Source organism: Hyperoodon ampullatus (assembly GCF_949752795.1).
Source record: "Hyperoodon ampullatus genome assembly, chromosome: 9".
In the NCBI taxonomy this organism is placed as follows: Eukaryota; Metazoa; Chordata; class Mammalia; order Artiodactyla; family Ziphiidae; genus Hyperoodon; species Hyperoodon ampullatus.
The window spans coordinates 21,211,135-21,232,963 of NC_136922.1; the positions used below are offsets into that span (position 1 = coordinate 21,211,135).

The 21,829-nt window shown below is 44.2% G+C and overlaps 1 protein-coding gene across 3 annotated transcripts in view; it reads left to right on the top strand.

Annotated features, from left to right (window-relative positions):
• HECW1 (HECT, C2 and WW domain containing E3 ubiquitin protein ligase 1) overlaps window positions 1–21,829 on the top strand; it is a gene marked incomplete at both ends in the record, with an annotated part of 620,984 nt that overhangs the window by 294,197 nt on the left and 304,958 nt on the right. Inside the window, one exon of one of the 3 annotated variants that reach the window (XM_079711608.1) lies at window positions 8,860–8,904. The exons of the other annotated variants lie outside the window; for them this stretch is intronic. Within the exon in view, the coding sequence (XP_079567734.1) occupies window positions 8,878–8,904 (27 nt within the window). Of the gene's footprint in view, window positions 1–8,859; window positions 8,905–21,829 lie in introns of those variants that run through there. 3 annotated transcript variants of the gene reach the window in all.

Here is a 21,829-nt window from a genome sequence, read left to right on the forward strand (position 1 = left end):
ATGGGGTGACATCCAGTTACCAAGCTGACTGATGGGTCGTGATAGATTTTACTGGATGCCTCTCTCTCCTCCCAGAACAAGTTCCATAAAAATAATTCTATGAAAAGCTTCCAAAAATGATGCAAAACGATACTGTCCTGAAACCCAGGAATGGTGATCAATATATCTGACTCCAAGACTGATTTCCAGGATACAAAGTGGGACTGGGACCCTGAAGACCAGGGCCAGACCTCTGCCTGCCTGCACACTCCGCCTGTCCTCGGTAGCTCCAGGCCTGTACCAACCAACCTCCTAGGCTCCATTTGCTCCACTCTTCCTGTTCTCCTTTGCGGTCTTCCACTCCCAAAAATGAGCAAAGCTGGAAGTGTTTATACAGATACAATGGGCATAATAAGAGCTATGATGCCCCCAGTAAGAAAAGGCAGATTCAGAGATAGATGTGAAACAGATTATAGTTTCTGGCAAGAGGAGGAGAAGCTGCTTCAGATTATCCAGAAATCAGCTTCATTTTAGGAGTCCGATGAGCAGGTAAGGAACAGCTAGCATCCTTCCTCAGCCTGCCAGAGCAGGTTGTGCTAGACAAACACAAGGTTAGTTAGAGACGTTACAAATTCAATGCAATGCAGCCTCACCAGTAACAGCTCTCCTCCAGCTACAATCCTGATCAAATTCTCATGGCCCCCTCTGCCCCCACCCTGATCGTGCTACCTTTACATCTTGCCTGGATTCTTGCAAGGTCTCCCAACTTCTTCCCTTGGCCTCTCTTCAGTGTGTTCTTAAACCAGCAGCCAGAGATACCCTGTTCATTGCCAGCCAGGTTGTGTCACTCCCTACTTAGAGCTCTCCAGTGACTCCCCACCTCGCTTTGTGTGGACACCAAAGCCCTTCCACTGAACTAGGAAACTTACCACCAGCCAGCCCCTCATCACATCTTCAACTTTATTTCCTACTATTCTCCCCTCTCTTCTTTTCACTCTGGCCACATTGGCCTCCTTGCTGTTTCTCAGAAGACCCAGGCACTCTCTACCTCAGGACCTTTGCACTTGCTGTTCCCTTTACCTGGAATATCCTTTCCCTGGACGTCTCATTGGTCACTTCCTTTTCTTCCTTCCAGTCTTTACTCAAAAATCTCTCCATTTTTGAGAAACCCAGTCTAAAATGTCACCTCCTACCTACATCTTAACACTTCGTTTCTCATTTCTTTCTTCTTAAAATTTCCTACCACCTAACTTGTATCTTACTAATTTATTATGATTTTTGTTGTTCTCTCCCTCAAACATGAGCTCCACAGCCAGGGCTTGTAGTCTGTGGTTCACTAACATTGCCTCATTTCCAGGGCCAATCCCCTGCCAGACCCATGGTCCAGGCCCAAGTCTTGACCACACTTGTCTCTCCAAGGCCTGGCCACAGGACACCTGCCTCAGAAGACCTGGACAGGGAGAGTGCTCACCTGGAACTGGGCAGAGCCTTGCCCAAGGGCATGCAGAGCTATGCCCCTTAAAATGCTGCAGGAAGAGGCAAATCCCATCCCCAAGGGCTCCTCCCTGGAGGGGGACCCCACAGAGACCCACTGCCCCTACTCCAGCCCTGGCTGCAGGAGAAGGAGATTTGGGCCCTCCCTAGAGAGGGGCATAGGTGGGATTCTGCCCTGCCTGGCTTTTGGTGGTCCCCAGACCATGCTCCTGGATGGGGTGACTTAATGCATAAAACCTTCTCATATTCATCTGTTAGTTTAATCCAACTAACAATATCCATGTGATGTTTATGTTCTAGAAAGTGGCACTTGAGTGTAAGTATGAAGTTCCACTGAATCTTGGGCAGGGATTGTGGCCAGCACTCCCTGGGCCCCCTGCCTTGTAAACCCATGGTTGTAACCATGATGCTCTCATAGGTGTCTTCCATGTCCCATTGGGGCCATAGCAACCCAGCTCTCCAGATTCTAGACAGATAAAAATGCAAGCACAGCTAGGAGATTTTTGAGAAGAACTTACTTCAAAAATTAATGAAGGAGGTACTTGTGCTACCCAATGAGATATATTATTATAAATATTAACACATAAGTTTATATGTTTTAGTCTATGTAAACTGATGCACACCTGAAAACTTTGTCAGTATATGAGTAGAAAAAAAACATAGAAGAGATTGATAATCCTGAAATACATGTGAGTTTGTAACAAACTTAGTATATTCTAGCATATTAAATAATTGCTTAACTAATAGCACTTGCAAAACTATTGGGGAGACAGAAGCCTAAAATGAAAGAGATAGTAAATAGAATAAGCCACACACAAAGGTAACTTTCAGAAAGATTAGGCTATAAAGAGGAAACTTAAAAAGCGAAAAAGGGTGTCTGTTTACCTGAAGGGAGGCTGGGGCTTCAGAGGTGACAGGAAGAGAGAGAAGGTACATTCTCCTCAGTGTCTTCACGGTATATATGACCAAAATAAATTTTAAATCACTGAACAGAAACTGCCTGGACCCTCCTTGGCTCTTCAATTCAGTGACCTGAGGCATGCTGTGTATTCAGTTTATCTGTTCAGTGTTTCTTAACAGATACACTAGGATGTTGGTTCCTTGAGAGCAGGGACCAGGTCTGTCTGACCTCTGAAGCCCGGTGCCTGGGTCTGAGTCCTGGCTCTGCTCTGTACGCTATGTGTGACGTTGAGCACATGACATAACCTCCCCATACCTCAGTTTCCTCATGTGTAAAATGTAGACAATACTAGCACTGCCCTGTGGGGTCTTTGTGAGGACTGAGTGAATTAGTATACATAAAGCACTTCAAATGATGCCTGGCACATGGAAAGTTATATAAATGCTGGATGTTAGCTTTCATCACTGTATTTTCCAGTGCTGAAGTGATGCCAGGTACATGGTGAATGGTCAGTAAGCGCTGAATGACTCTGAGCCTGCTTTGCTATAAGGCACGTCTCTGACTGCCTCAGGCTACAAGCACATCCCACCCCTCAAAGACAACTGGTGACAGATTTTGAAAATAGAGGCAGAAAAGCAGTTCACCAGCCTTTTTGTTTTTCTTCTGCCACTTGGAGCATGAAAAAGCACTGAACAGGACAAAGTCTGTTTGCACACCCGTGATGGGTAAGTTAAATGAGTTATTGAATCCAATGGAAGCGAGTCCCTAGTTGCTGAGGGCAGACTTAAGCCCATATGTTTTGCATAATTCTGTCCCATCATACTGCTTACAGTACAAGGGAAATGTTTTGATAGTCTGTCACTGAACTCTGTTTTTAATGAAAACATCCTGGGATCAGCTATTATTCTTAGAAGACGGCTTTGTTGTGGTCAGTCAAGTATGGAGTTCTATTCTGAGCGTTGCCTCATCACAGATGTCCTTCGATGCAACGTGAAGGTTGGGGAAGAGTGAACAGCCCTGGCTGAGCAGCAGCAGGAGCTCACAGCACTGGGAGGGAGGGAGTAGTGGGGAGAGGACCCAGCCCATGGCCATGAACGCTGACCCTAGCAGAAGGGCTGGCTGCGGGCTGCCCCGACCCTGCCCTCCCCACCTTGGCTGTAGGACTCAGCTTTACTCCTCCTCCTGGCACTGTCCCCTCTGCTGCTCAGAGTTGGGGTCTGAGGAACAAGGTACGGGGACGGGGGAGGCCGCGCCCACGCGTTTATGTTGCCTGGTCACAGAGCTGGAACTGCCTCTCTGAGGACACACTGGCCATCTTTGCAAACAGTCTTCCTTAGAACCAGCGTGAGTCTATCAGGTTGGGAAGAAAATGTCAGATGGGAAGTTCTGATAGTAATAATGCATTATGGTTAGTAGAGATTTAGTCAGGGGTAGGCTGCAGAACTAGAGAAATATATGAATAAATGAAAAATTAAAATATGTTAAGATGAGTGTTAAGAAAATGAATAAATACCTCACTGGCTATGACACCAAGTCCATGCTCTTCAAGTAAAGCCTGACCTGTTTGGCAAAGCCTTTTTCTTCAATTTAAGAGAGATGATCTATAAGAAAAGAGGGGCCTAAGAAATTGGAAGACATTGTAAGTCAGTAATGACAGAAAATGATGCTCTTCAGTACTGGCTCATGAAGAGACCTCCTCCCGGGAAAACAAATTCGATGATAATAAAACCCTTAAGGTTATGTGATAGTAAATCTTATGTCTCCTGAGCATTTAACTGAGATCCAGACAAGGGAACAAAAGAGATGAGTTCGGGATGAAACAAAGCCAGTCAGATGGTAAAAACAGTAGTGCTGATGGGCTCATGGTCACAAAGTTGAACACAGGACCAAACAGCCGTTTGTTTCAGCATCCTATCCTCATTGTTGTCAGCTGATGAGTCCTTGCGATGCCAACAAGAGGGGGTGATCTAGTGAAACTACTGAATACTTGTTCTTGAGATCTCCCAACAAGAATCGTTTTCTTGGCTTCCCTGGTGGCGCAGTGATTGAGAGTCCGCCTGCCGATGCAGGGGACACGGGTTTGTGCCCCGGTCCAGGAAGATCCCACATGCTGGGCCCGTGAGCCATGGCCGCTGAGCCTGCGCGTCTGGAGCCTGTGCTCCACAACGGGAGAGGCCACAGCAGTGAGAGGCCCGCGTACTGCAAAAACAAAAAACAAAAACGAAACAAACAAAAAAAGAATCGTTTTCTTAAATTAGCAAATGTAATTTTTCTGGTCTCTAAAAAGAAATAAGTTTTTTATAGTCTCATTCAAAACATGTACAAGGGAATGAATTCATCCTTCCCAGGGAGTCTGGTGTGGTATACTGGGAGATTCCCCCAGGGGCAGGAATGCATATGCACGTTATTTCTTCCTCTATTGATCTGCTCATTCACTCAGTCAACAAATATTTATCAGATGGTGGTCACTGGGCTAGGGTGTTTGCAGGTGATAAAAAGGAGGGTATTAGATTTTCTTGAGGGCTTGAGGCTTCTGAAATGGAAACTGTAGGTCTTTAAATGTCTCTGCAACTTGGCATCCCTCATTGGAACTCAGCAGATCCTAGGTGTCAATCATCCATACTGAGGAGGAGTTAAAATGATTGATAGTCATGATGGTGGGGTGATTGAACTAGCTGACCGGGTTTCTGAAGATATGAGATACATCCATTTAAAGGTAGTGTAAATTCTTTTTCAGTAGCACAAACCTCCTTTGAGGGCCAGCAACTCTGGGGCTCCTTTCCCGTGATGCCCACCTACAGGCCAGAAGGACCCGCAAAGACCTGGCCACCCAGAAGGTGGCACCTTGGTTAGACTTTCCTCAGAGGGCTCCTTAGAAATGAGGAACCCAGTGCCAACCAGAATCTCTGGCTTTCTTCAGGGATGAAGTTATGAGTGACTTTTCTTTGTATTATCTCTATGGCTTGGCTTTTTAAACAGCAAATGTACACTGTTTCTATAATTACAAAAAAAGTTTTAAAACTATGTCATCTTGTATGTTGCTCACTTTTATCCATTCCACCTGTGAATGACCTTGATCTCTTCCTCAATAATCCCCCACTTATCAGATGCTGACAGAACGGAACAGGAGGGAAGCAAAACTAAAACAAGTTTGTTTTAGCACATGATAAATCACCGTGTGGTCTGAGGGCCAGTGTCATGCTTTCTGGATTGGGTTTTTAATCTTAGCCCATTTGGATTGGGGCAGGATCAATATTGGCCCTGGAGTAATATCTTAACTGGTTTATTTGATTTTTAATGATGGTGACTTCTACCCGGGTGACATAGTAGCGGAGGCACAGTGTCCCCACCTTTCCATATTTCACAGCTTTTGCCACCTTTCAGCCTTGACCGATAGAATGGCACTGTCGGAGGTTTTTTAACAGGGTGCTAGTGTGGATGCCAGGGGCTTGGAGAGCTGACACAGGGACCCATGAAGGAGCAGCTCGTCGAGCACTGTCCTTGCGATGCAGTCCCTGCTCTCCTGGGGCTTCTACTGCAGGCACTGCTGCCGGGGTCTTCATATGTGTCCTTCCCACTTGACTTTCCTGCCACTCTGTGCGCTGGGCTCCAATAGTGTTCCCCAAGGGTCACAGCCCCTGGAGAGCAATAGAAGAAGTGGCTAGAGCTGCATTAAATCACTGGTGCGTTTGAAGGAAGAATTGTCTAATCTCAGGTTATTTATAAGGTACAACTTTGCTGATCACTAATACGTTCAACTGTCATTTCTTGTGGGGTTTTCTCTGCTTGAAATCTTTGCACTCATTCAAGGGAAGAGCCCCTGTGGATTTGTAAAGCTTAGGCTAGTTGAAAGCAGAGGATAGAGACATGTCTGGTTGCTTTCATGTAGACAGGTCACTTGGTGCCCATTTCATTCCTTAATTTCCTTGAGCTCCAGCTTATTCCTGAGGGGAGAGGGTTCTCTCTGGGTCCTCTTTGGTAGGGTGGCATGGAATTTGGGGATCTAGAGATGGGTCCTTTTTCATCTCGTTCACTCTGTTTATAAAGTCTCCACTTCTGCTCTCTTCCTTCTTTGCCAGAGTCAAGCTTTGCAGTTACACAGTTAGTAAACTGTAAGAAAACAATTTACGGTAAACTGTAAAGTGAAATACACCAGTATCTCCAGGGCTAGGCGCTAAATAGGTAATGTCTAATTTGAATGGTTTTTTTTTCTTTTCTTCTTAATCTCCTAATGTGTGTGTGTGTATGTGTGTGTGTGTGTTTGATTAATTGGATCAACATTTGGCTTAGGGCAGATGCAACAAAAGCCTCCTTTTATACCTTCTAAAGTCTAGACTGTGAGTTCCTCAAGGGTGGACACAGTCCCTGATCATTCATTCATTCATTTGTCCAATTCTCACTGCACCTAGAGAGCACTCCTTGGACAGCCCCAGCTCTGAGAATTCCAGGTCATCTTTGCAAGACAGATGTTAAACAAATTACATACCTAGTTCTTTGGAATTATTTTCAAACCTGCTAAAATAAATACAGAATTCTGTTCCAGCGGCATATGTTCTGGCCGGGTGTGAGAGGTGGGGCAGGGTGGTCCCAGGGAGACCAAGACCTGAAGGTTGTGGAGAGGAAAGGGCTGAGGGAAGCATGTTTCAGACAGAGGGAACAGCATGCTGCAGCCTCCAAGAAAAGAGAGGCGAGTGTCTCTGAAGGCTATGAAACTCCCCGAGTGGCCAGAGGGTGGGGAGAGGGGGAAGCAGCGGGGCTGGGGAGGAAGCAGGGCCAGATCCATTTGGCACGTTTGTCTGCAGTTAAGTCTCGAACTGGTATTTAGCACTTTAGCCTAAAAGAAGTGTGAAGCCACTAAAGCAAGGAAGTGGCGTGGTCAGATGTTCCCTTTTTAAGAAGCATTCTGCCTGTTGCAGAGAATGTCTTTGGGGTGGGGTTGGAGACCAGTTAGGATCAACTGAGCCTGGGAAGGAAAGGGAGGCTTGGGCCATTACGGAGGAGGTAGAAATGGTGAAAAGCAGATGGATCTAGAATGGTTAAGAGGAACCAGTGAGTGAACTGGGGGCTTGGTTGGATGTAGAGAATGGTCTGGGGGAGAAAGAGGACCTGAGGTGGATGCCAGAGTTCCCAACGGGAGACCCAGTGGATGAGGAACCCTTACTGAGTCAGGCTTGAGAGTAAAGATCCTGAGCTCCTTTTGCCCTGTGTTGGGAGGGCTCTGAGAAGTCCCAGTGGATGCTGGGTTTGGACTTCAGATGAGAACACTGAACTGTCAACGAAACGTGGATGTTGTCAATATTCACAGAGTAATCGAGGCCAAGGGTGGGAATAGGGGCCCTCGTGTGGATATAGGAGGGTCTGGGGACTTCCAGCATGGGAAAGACTGCAGATGCAGCTCATCTGGGAGCAGCCTAAGGGGCAGCTGGGAGGCCAGTGGTCATGTCAGGGGAAGGGGCCTCAGCCACGCAGAGCCCAGGAGCGCCCAACGTGACGTTGGCATAGAGCAGAATCTTAGAATATGGAGGATGAACCTCTCTCTCTTTCCTATTCACATCTGCTTGGACCAGGGACGGGAAGATAATCCAGGCACACAAAATGCAAGCTTGCAGCTCATTTCTTACATGAACCATTTATCAGCAAAGCTTCAGGTTTCACTGGGGTTTTGGAAAGCTGGATCACATATCGCTTTCTTCTGGAATAAGGCCATATTGATTACTCTGACCACAACTTTACCTTCAGAGGAAGATGAGTGAATAAAATGAGAATTTAAAACTCAGGAACCAAAATGATACCCAGATTAAGAGGACCCTGGTGGAATACCAGCAGCAATTTTCCTACACCTGGCATCTCTCTGTTTAAGTCCTAATTGTTGACGTGGTTTCTCTATTTAAAGTGCTGATGGCGTGACGAGTGACTGACATTTGGGGTGACACGCTGCAAGGGGATGGGGCTTCCTCTTGAGTCTTTCACATCTGAGTAAATGCCTGAGTGACTAAAGGCGCCTAGATAAGTCAGTGACATTTTCAGCAGTTTAACTGCAGATCTGGTTGTTTTCTGGTTGAGGGGGTCTTACGAGTGGAACGTATCTAAGGATGCTTTTAGGTAGTTTTCTCAGAAGGCTGGGGGAACAGAACTTTCCCTCCCTTCAGATCCCACATCCCCAAATCCTTGTTTCCTGAAAAGGAAAAATAATGTTTTTTTCTAGACTCATGATTCTTACCCCTTAAATTTTAAAAATCCAAGTCAAATGATTCACGGCATAAAATAAGGCTGCTTGCTACAATTTGTCCATTTTTTTTTTCAAAATAAGTATGATCTTCGTGTAATCTTTCCTTGTACATGTCCGCTGCCCAAACCAGTTCTCTTGGCGGGGGGCGGGGGGCGGTGGCAGAGTGTTCTTCACGCGGGTGATATCGCTGATTTTGTTTGCTTGGGATACACGCTGAGTTAACCTCGTTGGACTTTTCCCCAGGAATTGATGCGCGTACACGTGGTGGGTCATTATGCTGCTGCACCTGTGTAGTGTGAAGGTCAGTGTGTTTTTCTGATTATAAGAACCCATCCATGTCATTCCATTATAAACCCACTCCACTCATAATGGAATGTGCCTCAACCCGGAGCCCTTCGCGATTGCCCCAGCCCAGGAGTTCTCTCGAGTGCAGCCCTGACATTTGAGATCCATCACCCACCCGCCTCCCCCACTGCCTGCACCCACCTCGACTTTGACTGTGCTCCATTCTGAGATGATGTGGTTTGCATGTCGAGTTCCTCTTGTGTGATGTGAATGTCTAGTTGTCACAAGTGAATTTGTACCTGGAAGCGAACACTCTCTGATGGTCCTTCCAAAATCACAGCTGAGAACTCTGCTGGGCTGTGGGTCATTACCTTACAGTTGATATGGACACAGAGAAATATGCCTGGAGACCAGAGCAACGATTTCTCCTGCTGACTCAGAGTCGGGCCAGCTGCTGGGAGGTTGTCAGGTCATGGCAAGGGGCCTCGAGCAGCTGGTGGCTCTCCCAGAAGGACCTTCCTCCAGCCCCCTCAGACTTCCCTCCAGGTCCTCTCCTAGCACCGCACAGTTTTATAATTTTCAGTGGCAGCCCTGGTTTGTAATAATCACAGCTCACATTTACTGGACACCGTGCATCATGATTTGTATAGTATGCTTTTCTTGCGTGACTTCCTCTCCACTCATAACAATCTGAAGAGGTAGGTACGACCGTTGTTCCCATCTTATGTATGAGAGAACTGGGTCACTGCTCTAAGTCTCCTGGTGGGTAAGTGAGGAACACGAACTCAAATGCGGCCAGCCTCTCTGAGCTGGACTCCCGGCCCCTGATGCTGCTCTGGGAATATGCACACAGCCAATCTTTAGATGAGGCTTTAAAAAAAATAATAATAATAAAAGCTCACATCTGCATAGCTCTTCACAAATTTACTAAGCACATCCACACGCGGATTCAGCTAATCCCTGAAATAACCATGCGGTAAGGAGAGGGAAGTGGGGGATGTTTCGTGAGCATCCTGGTCTTGCCCAGCTCGCAGGAGGAAGAGAGAGCCTCAGACTCAGCTCTTCTCTTCCACCCCACCCCCAGGGCACCACTTCCAGAGCACCCAGAGGGGAGCTTTCTTAATTAGTGAGTTTTGAGGAACGCACTTAGAGACAAGCATTTAATGTGTTGTATTCAGGAAGCATTAAATTAGGGCTTAATCATGTGCTGCGAAATGTCCAGGGGCGGTCACAGTGCAGTGACTTTAAATGCCCTTTTCTTATTGCACGTCCCAGTTGGTTGTGCTGTCAGCACAGTTGCTTTCTCGAAGTTCACTCAGTTATTCCCGCCCCTCGTCTTCCCCAAGTGGAGAACACTTGACTTTTGCTAAGAGAAAATTTTCCCCGATGCGCAGCTCTCTCACCCGTTTACATTCCCCTGGGACTTCTGAATTTTCTTTTTGGCTGTGAAGACATAGTGAGAAGTATTTTTAAAATATCACATAGTTCCTTTGGGTGCATTTAACATTCTGGGAGAATGCCCCCCCACCTTTCCTCTTTCCAAGACTAATGTCCTTGGCAAGTGGAGGGCTTCCCTGTCCTAGGGAATCTCAGTTCCTGTGTGTCTTCAGATACAAACCTTGCCTCGAAAAAAACCTCTCTGAATCCAATAGCGAAGCTACATGGGATACACACATCATCTCAGGGGATTTTATTCAGTGATGCAGGAAACACAAGAGTCGAATATTCTCCCCTGACATTTATGTGAGTGAGCTGTCCCTGATTAACAGGGGAGAGAAGACAGCGATCACAACTGATGCTCCCAAGGGACTTAGTTTGTGAAATGTGAGCATAGCCACAACCTCCTGCACAATGGTGACGCTAGAAACCTGAGGGGACAGACCAGCTGCCTTATTTCCAGTTGCCGTGGAAACTCACTTTAAAATTCCCTGCCCCAAACGCTGCAAGATAAAGGAAATCTTATGGCCCCATAACTTTTGCCTTCTTCGCTTAAATCTTCAAAGTCGAAAACGATCCTAAGGTTTTCTACACCTCTCTATAATATTTTCCAAGAAGATTCACCATGTTGCAAAATGAGTCTGCAGCATTACTGGCTGGATTTGCCAAAATATCTGGAGGTGAACTAGGGATCATTTAATTGAGCATTTAATGTAGATATGCTTTTCAGCTTCTGGAATGGTCCTCAGCAGGATAAATGCTCATCTCTGGAAGAAGATGAAGCATTCATGCTAAAACCAGTGGTTCTCAACCAGGGTACCTCTCAAACCACTAAGTATAGCTTTGCATGTAGACTCTGGGCATTTGCATTTTGAAAATGTCTTATAGGCACCTCTGGTTGAGAACCACTGGTTACAGCTGGTGGGAACTAAGTCTCTCTGTGTCTGTGAATAAGAGAATGGGAAAGAAATCTACACTGCCTATCTTTATGCTACAAAGAGGATCTTCTTGCTCAAAGATAGCCTGTCAATGTTCCTTTTCAGAAAAACAAACAAAAAAACCTCAGGCTTTACACGTTACAATGACTAGCATCTCTGCTTGTCAGGTCCACGGGGACGTAGATGCTGGTTGTTCAAGAGAGAAGTAAAGCCTGGGAGAGAAGAAGGAAGTAGAATCAGGCTGGGGCCGCAGCCTCACAGTCCTTTCCAGCCTGGTGACCCCTCAGGAGCAAAGCCTGCCTGTTTTGAGACACCCATGTTGTGTGGGATCAACCAGGCCCTTGTACACTCTCATAGCTCAGGGCCCCCTAAGAAGACCACGCACACCCCAAGGCTGAGGTGGGCCTGAAGGAGTTGTCTAGGTGTCCGTTGCCACCCTCCTAGCCGCCGGGCGAGGAGTCCTTTCTTAAAGGAGTATCAGAGCGGCTCATCTGCAACGCTCTCCAAAGACTCCAGAAAATCTGTTCTTCTGGGCTTTTCAGAATTTGGTCAGAAGCAGCTGGAGTAGAGACAGCACTGAGATATGGTCCTTTGCTGGAATTTACTGCCTTATGTGGAAGGTTGGGAAGGGAATGGAAGAAATAGGGAGAAAAGCATGGCTCATTAGATTTCTCTCTGGATCAGGGCATGTGCTAGGTGGACAGACTTAGAAGAACAGGGCATTAAAATTCCAGGGATCTTAAAACTTCTCCTGCCGAAACTGAAGCCCAGAGAGGTTGTGTGTTATCCAGGATCACCCAGAGATGGCAGGGCCCAGGGGCGCCCCAGGCTCAGTCCCGAGCTCCACTCAGCTTCCTGTCTGTTCATGACTGCACACCCCACAGACCCGTGTCTGCTCACGACTCCTGATATGGTATGTTCCTGACCCACTGCTTCTCCTTGACCCCAAATTCTGTATGATAAAGGACACCTCATGGCTCCATAACTTTTGTGTTCTTGTTTACATCTTCCAAACTGAAAAGGATCCCAGGATTTCCTACAACTTATCCCCACCCCATCATGTCCACAGGGGTGAGCTCCGTGTCTAAAATGTATTAGTAGACAAAGGTGTGAATCCTTGGGCTTCTGAAGCCCGCAGCCGGCTTCCTTAAATTTCCTCTATATCTCTGTCTTGCTTTTCAGTTACGGTATCACCCAGGCATAAAGCGAAAAAGTCATCAGAAGCCTTCAATTCCACCCCACAATTTGTCATCTTGACACCAGTAGAAACTCAGTAGATCATTCATTCTCTACACGTATTGATTTGGAAACTCAATTAAAAAGCTGACTGTTGCCCTCCCCCTCCCCCGCCTGCTTCTCAGTTCCTCCCCTACCCCAACCTACCCCATTCCACCCCAAAATAGCCTTCAATTTCCAGAGTCCTAAGCCACTGTATTCCAATGACTACTGTAGCTAAATCTCCCTGCATGTGAAGCCGCAAACTTTCAACTTCACTGAGTTTCAACTTCACTGAGACCACCATGGTCTCCCCTCTAACCTTTCTCTGGTCACTGCCTTCAGTTCAGCCCTCCTGGACTATGAGAGATAAATAGTGTGATGCCCACTGCTAGTGAGTGAGCTGGGTCATGTCCTTGGCAGAGTCAAGAAACTATGACAAGGAGACCAATAGCCTTGGGTGAGTCTGGAAGGGGTCTGACCTGACAAAGGATGTCTTCTTCAGGGACTGCTTGCCTCTGCCCAACAGGTGATGGGCGCCCCTCCCTCCCCCAAAGTCAGATCATCTAGGGAGCCTTGGTTCTCCCTGTACCTGAAGGGAGAGCTCTACCACCAATATTTTCCCATTAGGAAGCAGTAGCCTCAGCCCAGAGATAAGACTGCCATGCTGACTTGCTCACAGCCTGTCCCAATGATTGTTCTGAGCATCATCCTGATGCAGCAGCCCCAGAGGACCAGACCATGCAGGCTCAATGCCCAGCAGGGCCGGAGCTGCAAGCACAGAGTGAGGACAGGGCATTGAACAGCTTTTTGGTCTGCTCTATAGAAGGTGTCTTGTTTTGAATACATAATCTGTCCTGTTCTTTTGAAGTAAGTGTTTTTACAAAAGGTCTGGACTGCCCTTTAAACATATTTTTTTCTCACTGAACAGGAAATATATTTCTAGTCCTTTTGTGGATTCAACTTTAGAAAGGGAAATTGGTAGAGGAAGGATGCTTTTGTGTGAAATTCAAAGACTGGTTTAAACTAGGGCATGCACATTGCATAGCTATTTTCCTCAGACGGCAGGTGGCCAAAAAACATGCACGTGTGTCTGTTTTGAGCTTTGTTTATTTGAAGTAGTGTATAGTAAGTGGTTTTGTTCAAGCAAAGGAGTGCCAGCTTTATAGGCAGCCACAGATGAGATGCCCCTCTTGCTGGGTAGTGCCAGATTTAGAGCCAGAATTTTCTTTTTCAGAAAGAACTAGAAGTTCCCCAGCATTGCTTTTTATCCCCTCATGTCCAGTTTGTGTTGTGCAGAATTCTTAGAGAATGCAGCGTTGCTAATGTCCTGCTTCAGTCTCAGTACAGCACTGTGTGTCAGCAGATATGGCTCCTGGGTCTGTTTGTTCATCTATGCTTTCTTAATGAATGTTCTTGTTTTACACGATTTCAAATAATAAGTCAGTATTTTCATGATCACAGCTAAATACACATCACAAATGGATGTGTATTTGCTTTTCTCTCTTGCAGATTTTTTAAAACAAAGTAGAAGTAGGATTGGGAGTATTTTATTCTCCTTCAGATTTTCGGATAGACGTTATCCTGGGTCACCCTGGCCGAAAGCAGCCTCATGAACCACTAGTAATTGGACGTCAGACTCTGGAGTAAAGGCCCTATGCCACAAGTTCATCCTGGCTTCGATGTTTTAGATGGAGGCATGTACCAGTCATTTATTATTCACTGGGCACCTATTAAGCAAGCACCTACTACGTACCAGACATGGTAGAGGTGTGGAGGAGACAGCCAAGAACAGACAGACAAGCCCCAGCCCTCATGAAGCATTCATTCTAGTTGAGGGGAGGCGTTGTCAGAAAATGAAGGTCACAAATAAGTTTATAACATGATGTCAGGAATGGACAAGGGCTAAGAAGAAAGAAAGAACAGAGTAAAGATGGATGGAGAAGAGAGGGCTTGGGGACACCCTGTGTTCACCTGCTCTGCTACTGCATCCTACCTCTGGGTTCAGTCTCTGAAAACCCATGCTGTCTCTGAACTTGTGTAAAAATATAGCCCCATGGTCACCACCTCTACACTCCCTAATGACATTATTTTTATTTAGCTGCCAGTGGCTTTATTTATTTATTTTTTGGATGTGATTTTGTTGATGACTTTAAAAAATGGATAATTTTATATAAAATTTTCGAATCATAGCTCCTTTTGAAACAAAGCAAAAGCTCTTGCAGCCCTGGACTCATGTTCTGCTTGGCAGTGGTGGGCAAGAGCTAAATGAGGGGGTCCCTGTTAGGACCTTCTGATCGTCATTATTCTCACTTAGCTCGCCTCCTGTTGGCCTCTGAAGGCAGCCATGGTTCCAGCCCGTTTTGTTGCCAGCCCTGCACATGTGCAGGGCAGTGATGTCTCCAGTATCAGGACCCTTCCTTACTGGATGGGCACTGTGAAACTTTCTCTTCCTTCCTTCCCCACCAATCACTTTCTGTAGATTTAACTCTCTTTGCCTGCTGCAAGGGACTGTCAGGGTGTTGCCAAGCTCACATAGTCCCAGGTTAAGTTGGAGAAGCCATCTAGTCAAAGAATGAGCCCCATCCTTTTGCAATCCCAGAGTGCTTTCATTTGGCCCATCAGAGCAGGAGACTTAATGCAAGTCACCACACCTAGTATATTTTCACTCTGGACAGTCGCAGGTCTTAGAGTTACGGTTTCATTACACTTCCGCCTAGTTAAAACGCAAGCTCATTCTCTGGTTATTTCATCTTTTGTCCCTTAGACAATTCCACCAACAAAACCTTCCCCAGACTTGAACAAAATGCATTAACCAAAGCACATGCTTTGTTCCAATTGTTGTTTATTTTCATTTCTATGTGGCTTTTCAGAGTACCATGCCATTCATCACCGGACAGGTAGGGATGTGACCACAGCAACTACAACAAGCAGTGTCCCCTGAGCTAGACGGGGCACGTGCCATGGGAGCCTTGGCTCATGGGGTCCTCCCAAGAAAGTCAGCGTTCAGCAGCACCCTCCTTCTTGTTCCAGCTGATCAACGAGTGTTGGCCTAGAATTCACTCATTTGACTTATACAGACTATTTCCAAATGTATATAAATAGCACAACCGTATGTTTGTAAGCCCTCTAATCAATGTTTAAATGTACTTTTTACTTAAATGAATAACCTTTCCCTACTCCATAGTAGATAAAAGAGTCTTTGTTGGGCCATGCGTCCCCTATGTTGCTTCTCTCATGTCAGAAGCATACCTCTGAGTGTCCTTCACACTCAGTATCCCCATCAGTGACGGGCAGTCTGAGGCCTCACTCATCAGGCCTGTGCTCATTCTTCTGAGTGGATCTCCTCATAGCCACCCTACGGTTACAATTGCCTATACCCAGGAGCCAGCAGCTTTAGCACCCTCTGGGAGCTTAGAAATGCAGACTGTCAAGCCCACTCCAGAAATACTAAATCAACATATGCGTTTTAATACAATTCCTGGGAAATTCACGTGGACCTTTAAGTAGAAAAAGCATAGGCTTCCACTACTGCCCTGGGCCCCATCCACTTCCCCTCACAGCCCCTTGTACAAAACTCCTTCAGTACCAAATGGACATTCTCTGATCAATGGTTATGAGTTCCCTGCAGTCAAACACAGACCCACACATTTTGTGATCTTAATTTTTATTAGTTATTACATTCAGCTATAGGTAAATGCTACCATATCATTAGCAACTGGCCACAGTATAAAATATCCTTGGGAACTAAGTCATTCATATGAAACATTTAAATGGTCATTAAGGGAAAAGTAATCTTGCAGTATAGTTTAATAGTGGAGGTAGACAATTAAAGTCATTAAAAGACAGTTGTTCAGTTAAATAGATTGTTATTGCCAGGCAGGCAAGACAGAAAAGTGCTTAAGAGCTGACGGATTTCCAGTGGCTAGCCTGGGTTAGGGTCCAGCTTTGCTCCCAGCTATGCGACCTTGGGGAAGTTACTTAGCCCAGTCATTCACAAGTCTGCCTGCTCAGGATAACCATCTGTAGAGCTTGAAAACAAATTTCCAGCTGCCTGGGATCCATCAGTAGAGTCCCTGCTTCAGTAACTTTTATGTGAAACCCAGGTATCTGCATTTTTGAAAAGTCCTCAGGTCATTTTGATGCACAGCTGAGTTTGAGAACCACTGGCAACTTCATGGAGCCTGTAACCCCTCTTTTCTCAAAGGAGGATAATAAAAGAGCAGTCTTGTGGGTTGTTGAGAGAATTTAATGGTAGCATGAAGGGAAAAGTCCCGTCTCATGCCTGACGCACAGTGGTGGTCCAACAGCAATAGTGATGATAATGATGATGACGGTGATGCTGATGACAATGATAATGAAGGTGCTGGTGGTAACAGTGATGATGATGCAGGCTGCATTTACACACCATCTGGATATGTACAAATCTACATTCTTTATGAGCTTCACTTTATATATGGGCCTGTATAGAGGTCCATTAACAAATTGCCAGATTAAATATGATTATTTTATTATGGCTGCCGGTAGTTCTGCAGCAGGCTTGAATCTACACTTTTAATAATTCTGTTTTACATTTGTTCATTACTTTCAAATTTCCAAGTGCTTTAATGTCCATGACTTTCCCTCCAATCATAAGCGGTGGACAGAGCTGTCACAGGAACGTATCCTCATTTGATAACTGAGGAAACAGGCTGAGGGAAGCAAGGGGCTTGCTTAAAGCTGCCCACTGAACAATCTGGAATGGAGTTCAGGTCTTTGGACTGAGGATCTGTGTAGAAAGATCGCCGTCTCTCTACCAAAAGCTCATGTTAAGGGGAATTTTCCAGGCAAATCTTGACCGACTGTTAATAAGTCTCCCCAGGTTAGATTAACAATTGTCTGGGAATATCTTTGTTTCCTAAGTCAGGTTCCAATTTCATCTTATCTTCGGGTCTTTTCAAATCTGAGGAGACCAAACACAGAGGATCCTTTTTTCACTGGAGAATCAGTGACCACGAAGGGTAAACTAATAGAGTCTCACTTAAGTGAAAAATAACACAATGTAGGCAATTGTTAGAAGAAAATATGACATGGTCCACTAACCTTATATTGTAGCACGTGTATCTGCAATTTTTCATGAATTCCCTCAAGTAATTAATTTTATGAAATATTGCCAGGTGTTCTTTTCTGCTTTCCCAGCCCTCTTGAAAATATCTGACATACCAGACAAGCACTCTCGCTGGAAAGTTATGTCAAGGAATTCAGCAGAATATACTAGAAAATGCACATGTCAACATTAAGTCAATATACAATCTAATGACATCATACACACAGGAACTCAATAAAAACCTCCTTGTCTCCTCCACTGCTTTCTTCAGCAGACAGTTCAGGCCCCCAGCTGCCCTGGAACATGCTATGTGAAAGCGGGCGGGGATCCAGGCCCCTCTCAGCTCTACCTCCATTGAATTATCATTTCTCTCCTCCCACTTCCGACACTGGTCTCCCTCCCCAAGAAAGAGTCACACTCTACTTCCTTGCAAACCACAGAACCAATGGTACCTGTTGTCTGTCTACATTTGTCTCCACCACAGTCACTTATACCCCTAAGATCCTTAGGTGTTACTAGAAGGAGGGGTATTTAATTGCTTTCTCTGGGATCACTTTGTCTTTCTTCACTGGGCTGCTCAATAGCATCTCTATTCACTCAGTACAGTAACCCACTCCCTTCTTTATTGCAGACATGTGTGGAAAAGTACAATGACAAGTCAAGAAGGAGAAACACAGTGTCCTATTAATCAATACAATGAGTTAAAAATTAGAACCCCAACTCTATATTATTTAAGAATTAGGGCATCTAAAACCTGAATAAGTTTGCCCAATGGGATCCAAGTTGCTAGCTCATTTGTATTCATTCCTTATCTGGAATTCTACTTCCGAGGAAAAAAGTTTGAAATAATAACAACTGAGGAGTCAAGTAGTGTTTCAGATACTACATTGCCTTGAGAACTTCAGTCACCACTGTATGCAGCAAGATTTATTCCACAAATATGTACTATTTAACATGTATTATTTATTCATAAATATTTGTGGAGTGGCTACTATGGGGCCAGATGCTGTGCTAAGTGCAGGTGATAAAATGGTGAGCAAAGCCAGCCCTGACTTTCCAGGCTTACAGTCCAGTGAAGGGGAAACTCATTCAAATCATAGCCAATAAGGGTTTTCTGAAGGCAAAGACCATAGCTCTGTGAGCACGGACAAGGGGAGAACTTTACCTGGATTTAGGAAGTGTCCTTGAGGAAGGGATGCTGCCTTGGAAACGGAAACATGAATTGTAGTTGATTAGATAAGAGAGGATAGTATCTCTTCCTTATTACAAAAATTGATGTCATCTGCTTCTAAGAAAATCTGAACCTCATTATTTAATATAGACAGGTATAAAAATAAGACAAGCAGTACTTTTTGGTTGGTCTTTTCTAGAACCATCTTTTTAATTTTCAAAGTGTACTGCTCATTACCTTGTATACCAGCTCCTATTATTAGATAGGTAGATTTTGACTCTTTGCTCTGGGCAATTGCTTTTCAAGTTATTGCATACTCTAGGTCCATAACATAGTAGGCGCTCGTCAATATTTTGAGAGTTTTCAAGGAAAAGAATAATGACTTTTTATGTGCTTTATCATACTACCCAAAATAGTGAATGGGAAGGGTGAGTATGTTGGTCATAAAGCTATATGTGGTGTAAGAGGCCTACTGAGCACTGTAAAAAGGAAGAATTACAGTTCAAGCCAAGTAAGAATATAATAGAATAAAAGATGAGCACCAGAGTAATTTCTCCTGATTAATAATACCATAGTAAAATACTGGAATAATTAGTAAGTAATACATTAGCCTAACATGTACCAAGGGAGTGATTAGTTCAGTAAGAGCTGCTGCACTAAAAGCAACATTTCCTAGGACAGATCCTCCTTTATCTCCCTTCTCTCTGTGGTTTCTCTTTCCCCCCCAAAAAGGAAAGAAGTGTATGTAGATAATGTATTGTGAATTGCTTGTTTGGTTCCATTTGTGCTATCTAAGGCTTCATTTCAACCTGAGTCTAAACATTTTAGTATACTTGATACAGAAGTCAGGAAACAAAAAGGAAAAATGTCTACTCTCTTCCCCCTCCAGATTAGCAATTTGTGTTACAATGATTACTACTAGGTGTTTGCTCATTCTTTCCATTATTCATGCATTCTGTGAGCCTTTACTGATTTCTGCATTAGGGGCTGTGAGGCATCCAAGGGAACAAGACACAAACAGATGTTTACATAAAGACAGTATATGTGTTAACACTTCAAGGTGAGGTATCAACAGTTGTTCAAAAAAGGGTTCCATGTTCACGTAAGCCTGGGAAACACTAGGTCGAACCAACTTCATCTGATTTCTTAGCTGAAGGACCTCTCAGAATGTTTAATATGTGACGAGAAGGGGTTTTAGAAATGCAGCATTTGTATGGCATTTTTTTAAACATACCATCTACTAACATGATTCCTTGAGTATGCTCTGGGAATGTTCATCTAAGCAGTTGAGTGAGACTCTACCTTCTGAGTAAGGAAACTGATATTAGCAGGGCAGGTTAGGGCCTCAAGCAAGAGGCATGGGGTATAGGTCAGAGTTCTAACTCTGATGCGGGCTTAGCAGCAAACCTCTAGTGGCTAGGAGGTAGAAAACTAAGATAGAGCATAGTCATCTAGACCAAGTCGACTTAATGGGGATTTACTTTATTTACATTATTAATTTTATAATTTTAATTAGTAAAAGTAAAAGCACTGTGTTGAGGGTCAGTAAGTTCCAGGAATTTCAGCATTGTGGATAAAGACTCCAGGCTCTTGATTCAGATATTTTTTAGGTTTATATCCATGTTTTACCACTGCTGATTTATATGACCTGAGGCAAGTGACTTTACCTCTTTAAAACTCATTTTTCATAAGTAAATGGAAATAATGATAGCAATATGAATTGTAAAGAACATTGTGGCATTTAAATGAGATAACATGGGAAAAGCACTTAGCTCAATACCTGGCACATGACAAGATTTCATTCAGTGCTCATTACTTACTAAATGCTCATTAATCCTCCCAATTCTCTGAGGCAGATATTGTCTTCTCTGTTTTATGGATAACAAAACTGGGACTCAGAAAGTTTAATAAGACGCCAGGATCACACATATAAGAAGTAGTGGGGCTAGCATTTAGCACAGGGAGATTAGCTTAATGCTTTGTGACAACCTAGAGGGGTAGGATAGGGAGGGTGGGAGGGAGGCTCAAAAGGGAGGGGATACGGGGATATATACATGTAGCTGATTCACTTTGTTGTACAGCAGAAACTAACACAACATTGTAAAGCAATCATACTCCAATAAAGATGAAAAAAAGTCACAACTGAAAATAATAATAATAAAAAAATAAACTCAAGTTAGTTTAACTCCAAATCCCATGTCTTTTCTAGTATAACGTTCTAATATGAAGCGCAGGGGCATACAGATACTGGGACTAATTATAGACTTCATTTGCAGCTGGATATTAATCAGGAATGGCTCCAAAACTGGACTAAGCTAGCATAATTGAATAGGAATATAGACAGGCAGGACAGACCCAGACTCTTTTTGGTGTATTGGCCCAGGAAATCTAGAAACACTCCACTTGTCCAGTAGGAGTCAAGTGTGATTGAAGGTGTCATATTTACTTGTTAAACAATGTATGCTCATAGAGTTGTCATTGGCACTGACCTAACTTGTTGGCAAAAATAGTTGTGTGTGTGTGTGTGTGTGTGTGTAATCAAAATTTGTGAGCTAGGCAGCAGTTATATTGTTGAGGGTGGGAAGTGGCTTCTGTAGGATGAAAGCTAGGATAGAAAATCCATACATCTAGCCATGGGAGATGCAGCACAGCTTTAAATCAGCTCAGCTCTTAGCAAAATATGAATGATCCATTCCTCCTCTTAACCTCCAGATATAGGAAAGAGTTGGAACTGTAATGGGAAAACAAACAGACAAAAAAATAGTATACTTTAGGCTCCATTGTTCTTATATAAACAGTGTTCCATAGATAATTTGGAAGATTATAAAACATGCAAAGAAGCAAGAAAATGTGATAAATCAACAAAAAAATCTATCAGTGGAAGCAGGCCCATAGATGAACCAGGTATCAGAACTAAAGATAAGGATTTTAAAACATCTATTGTGAACACATTCAAGGATTTTCTGAAAAAGAAAGCTAGAATGGATGAATAGATGAAGAATTTCAGCAGAGTAATGGAAAGTATAAAAAAAGAACCAAATAGAAGTTCTAGACTAAAAATATCTGAAATGAAGAAATAGATTAAGTGGGTATC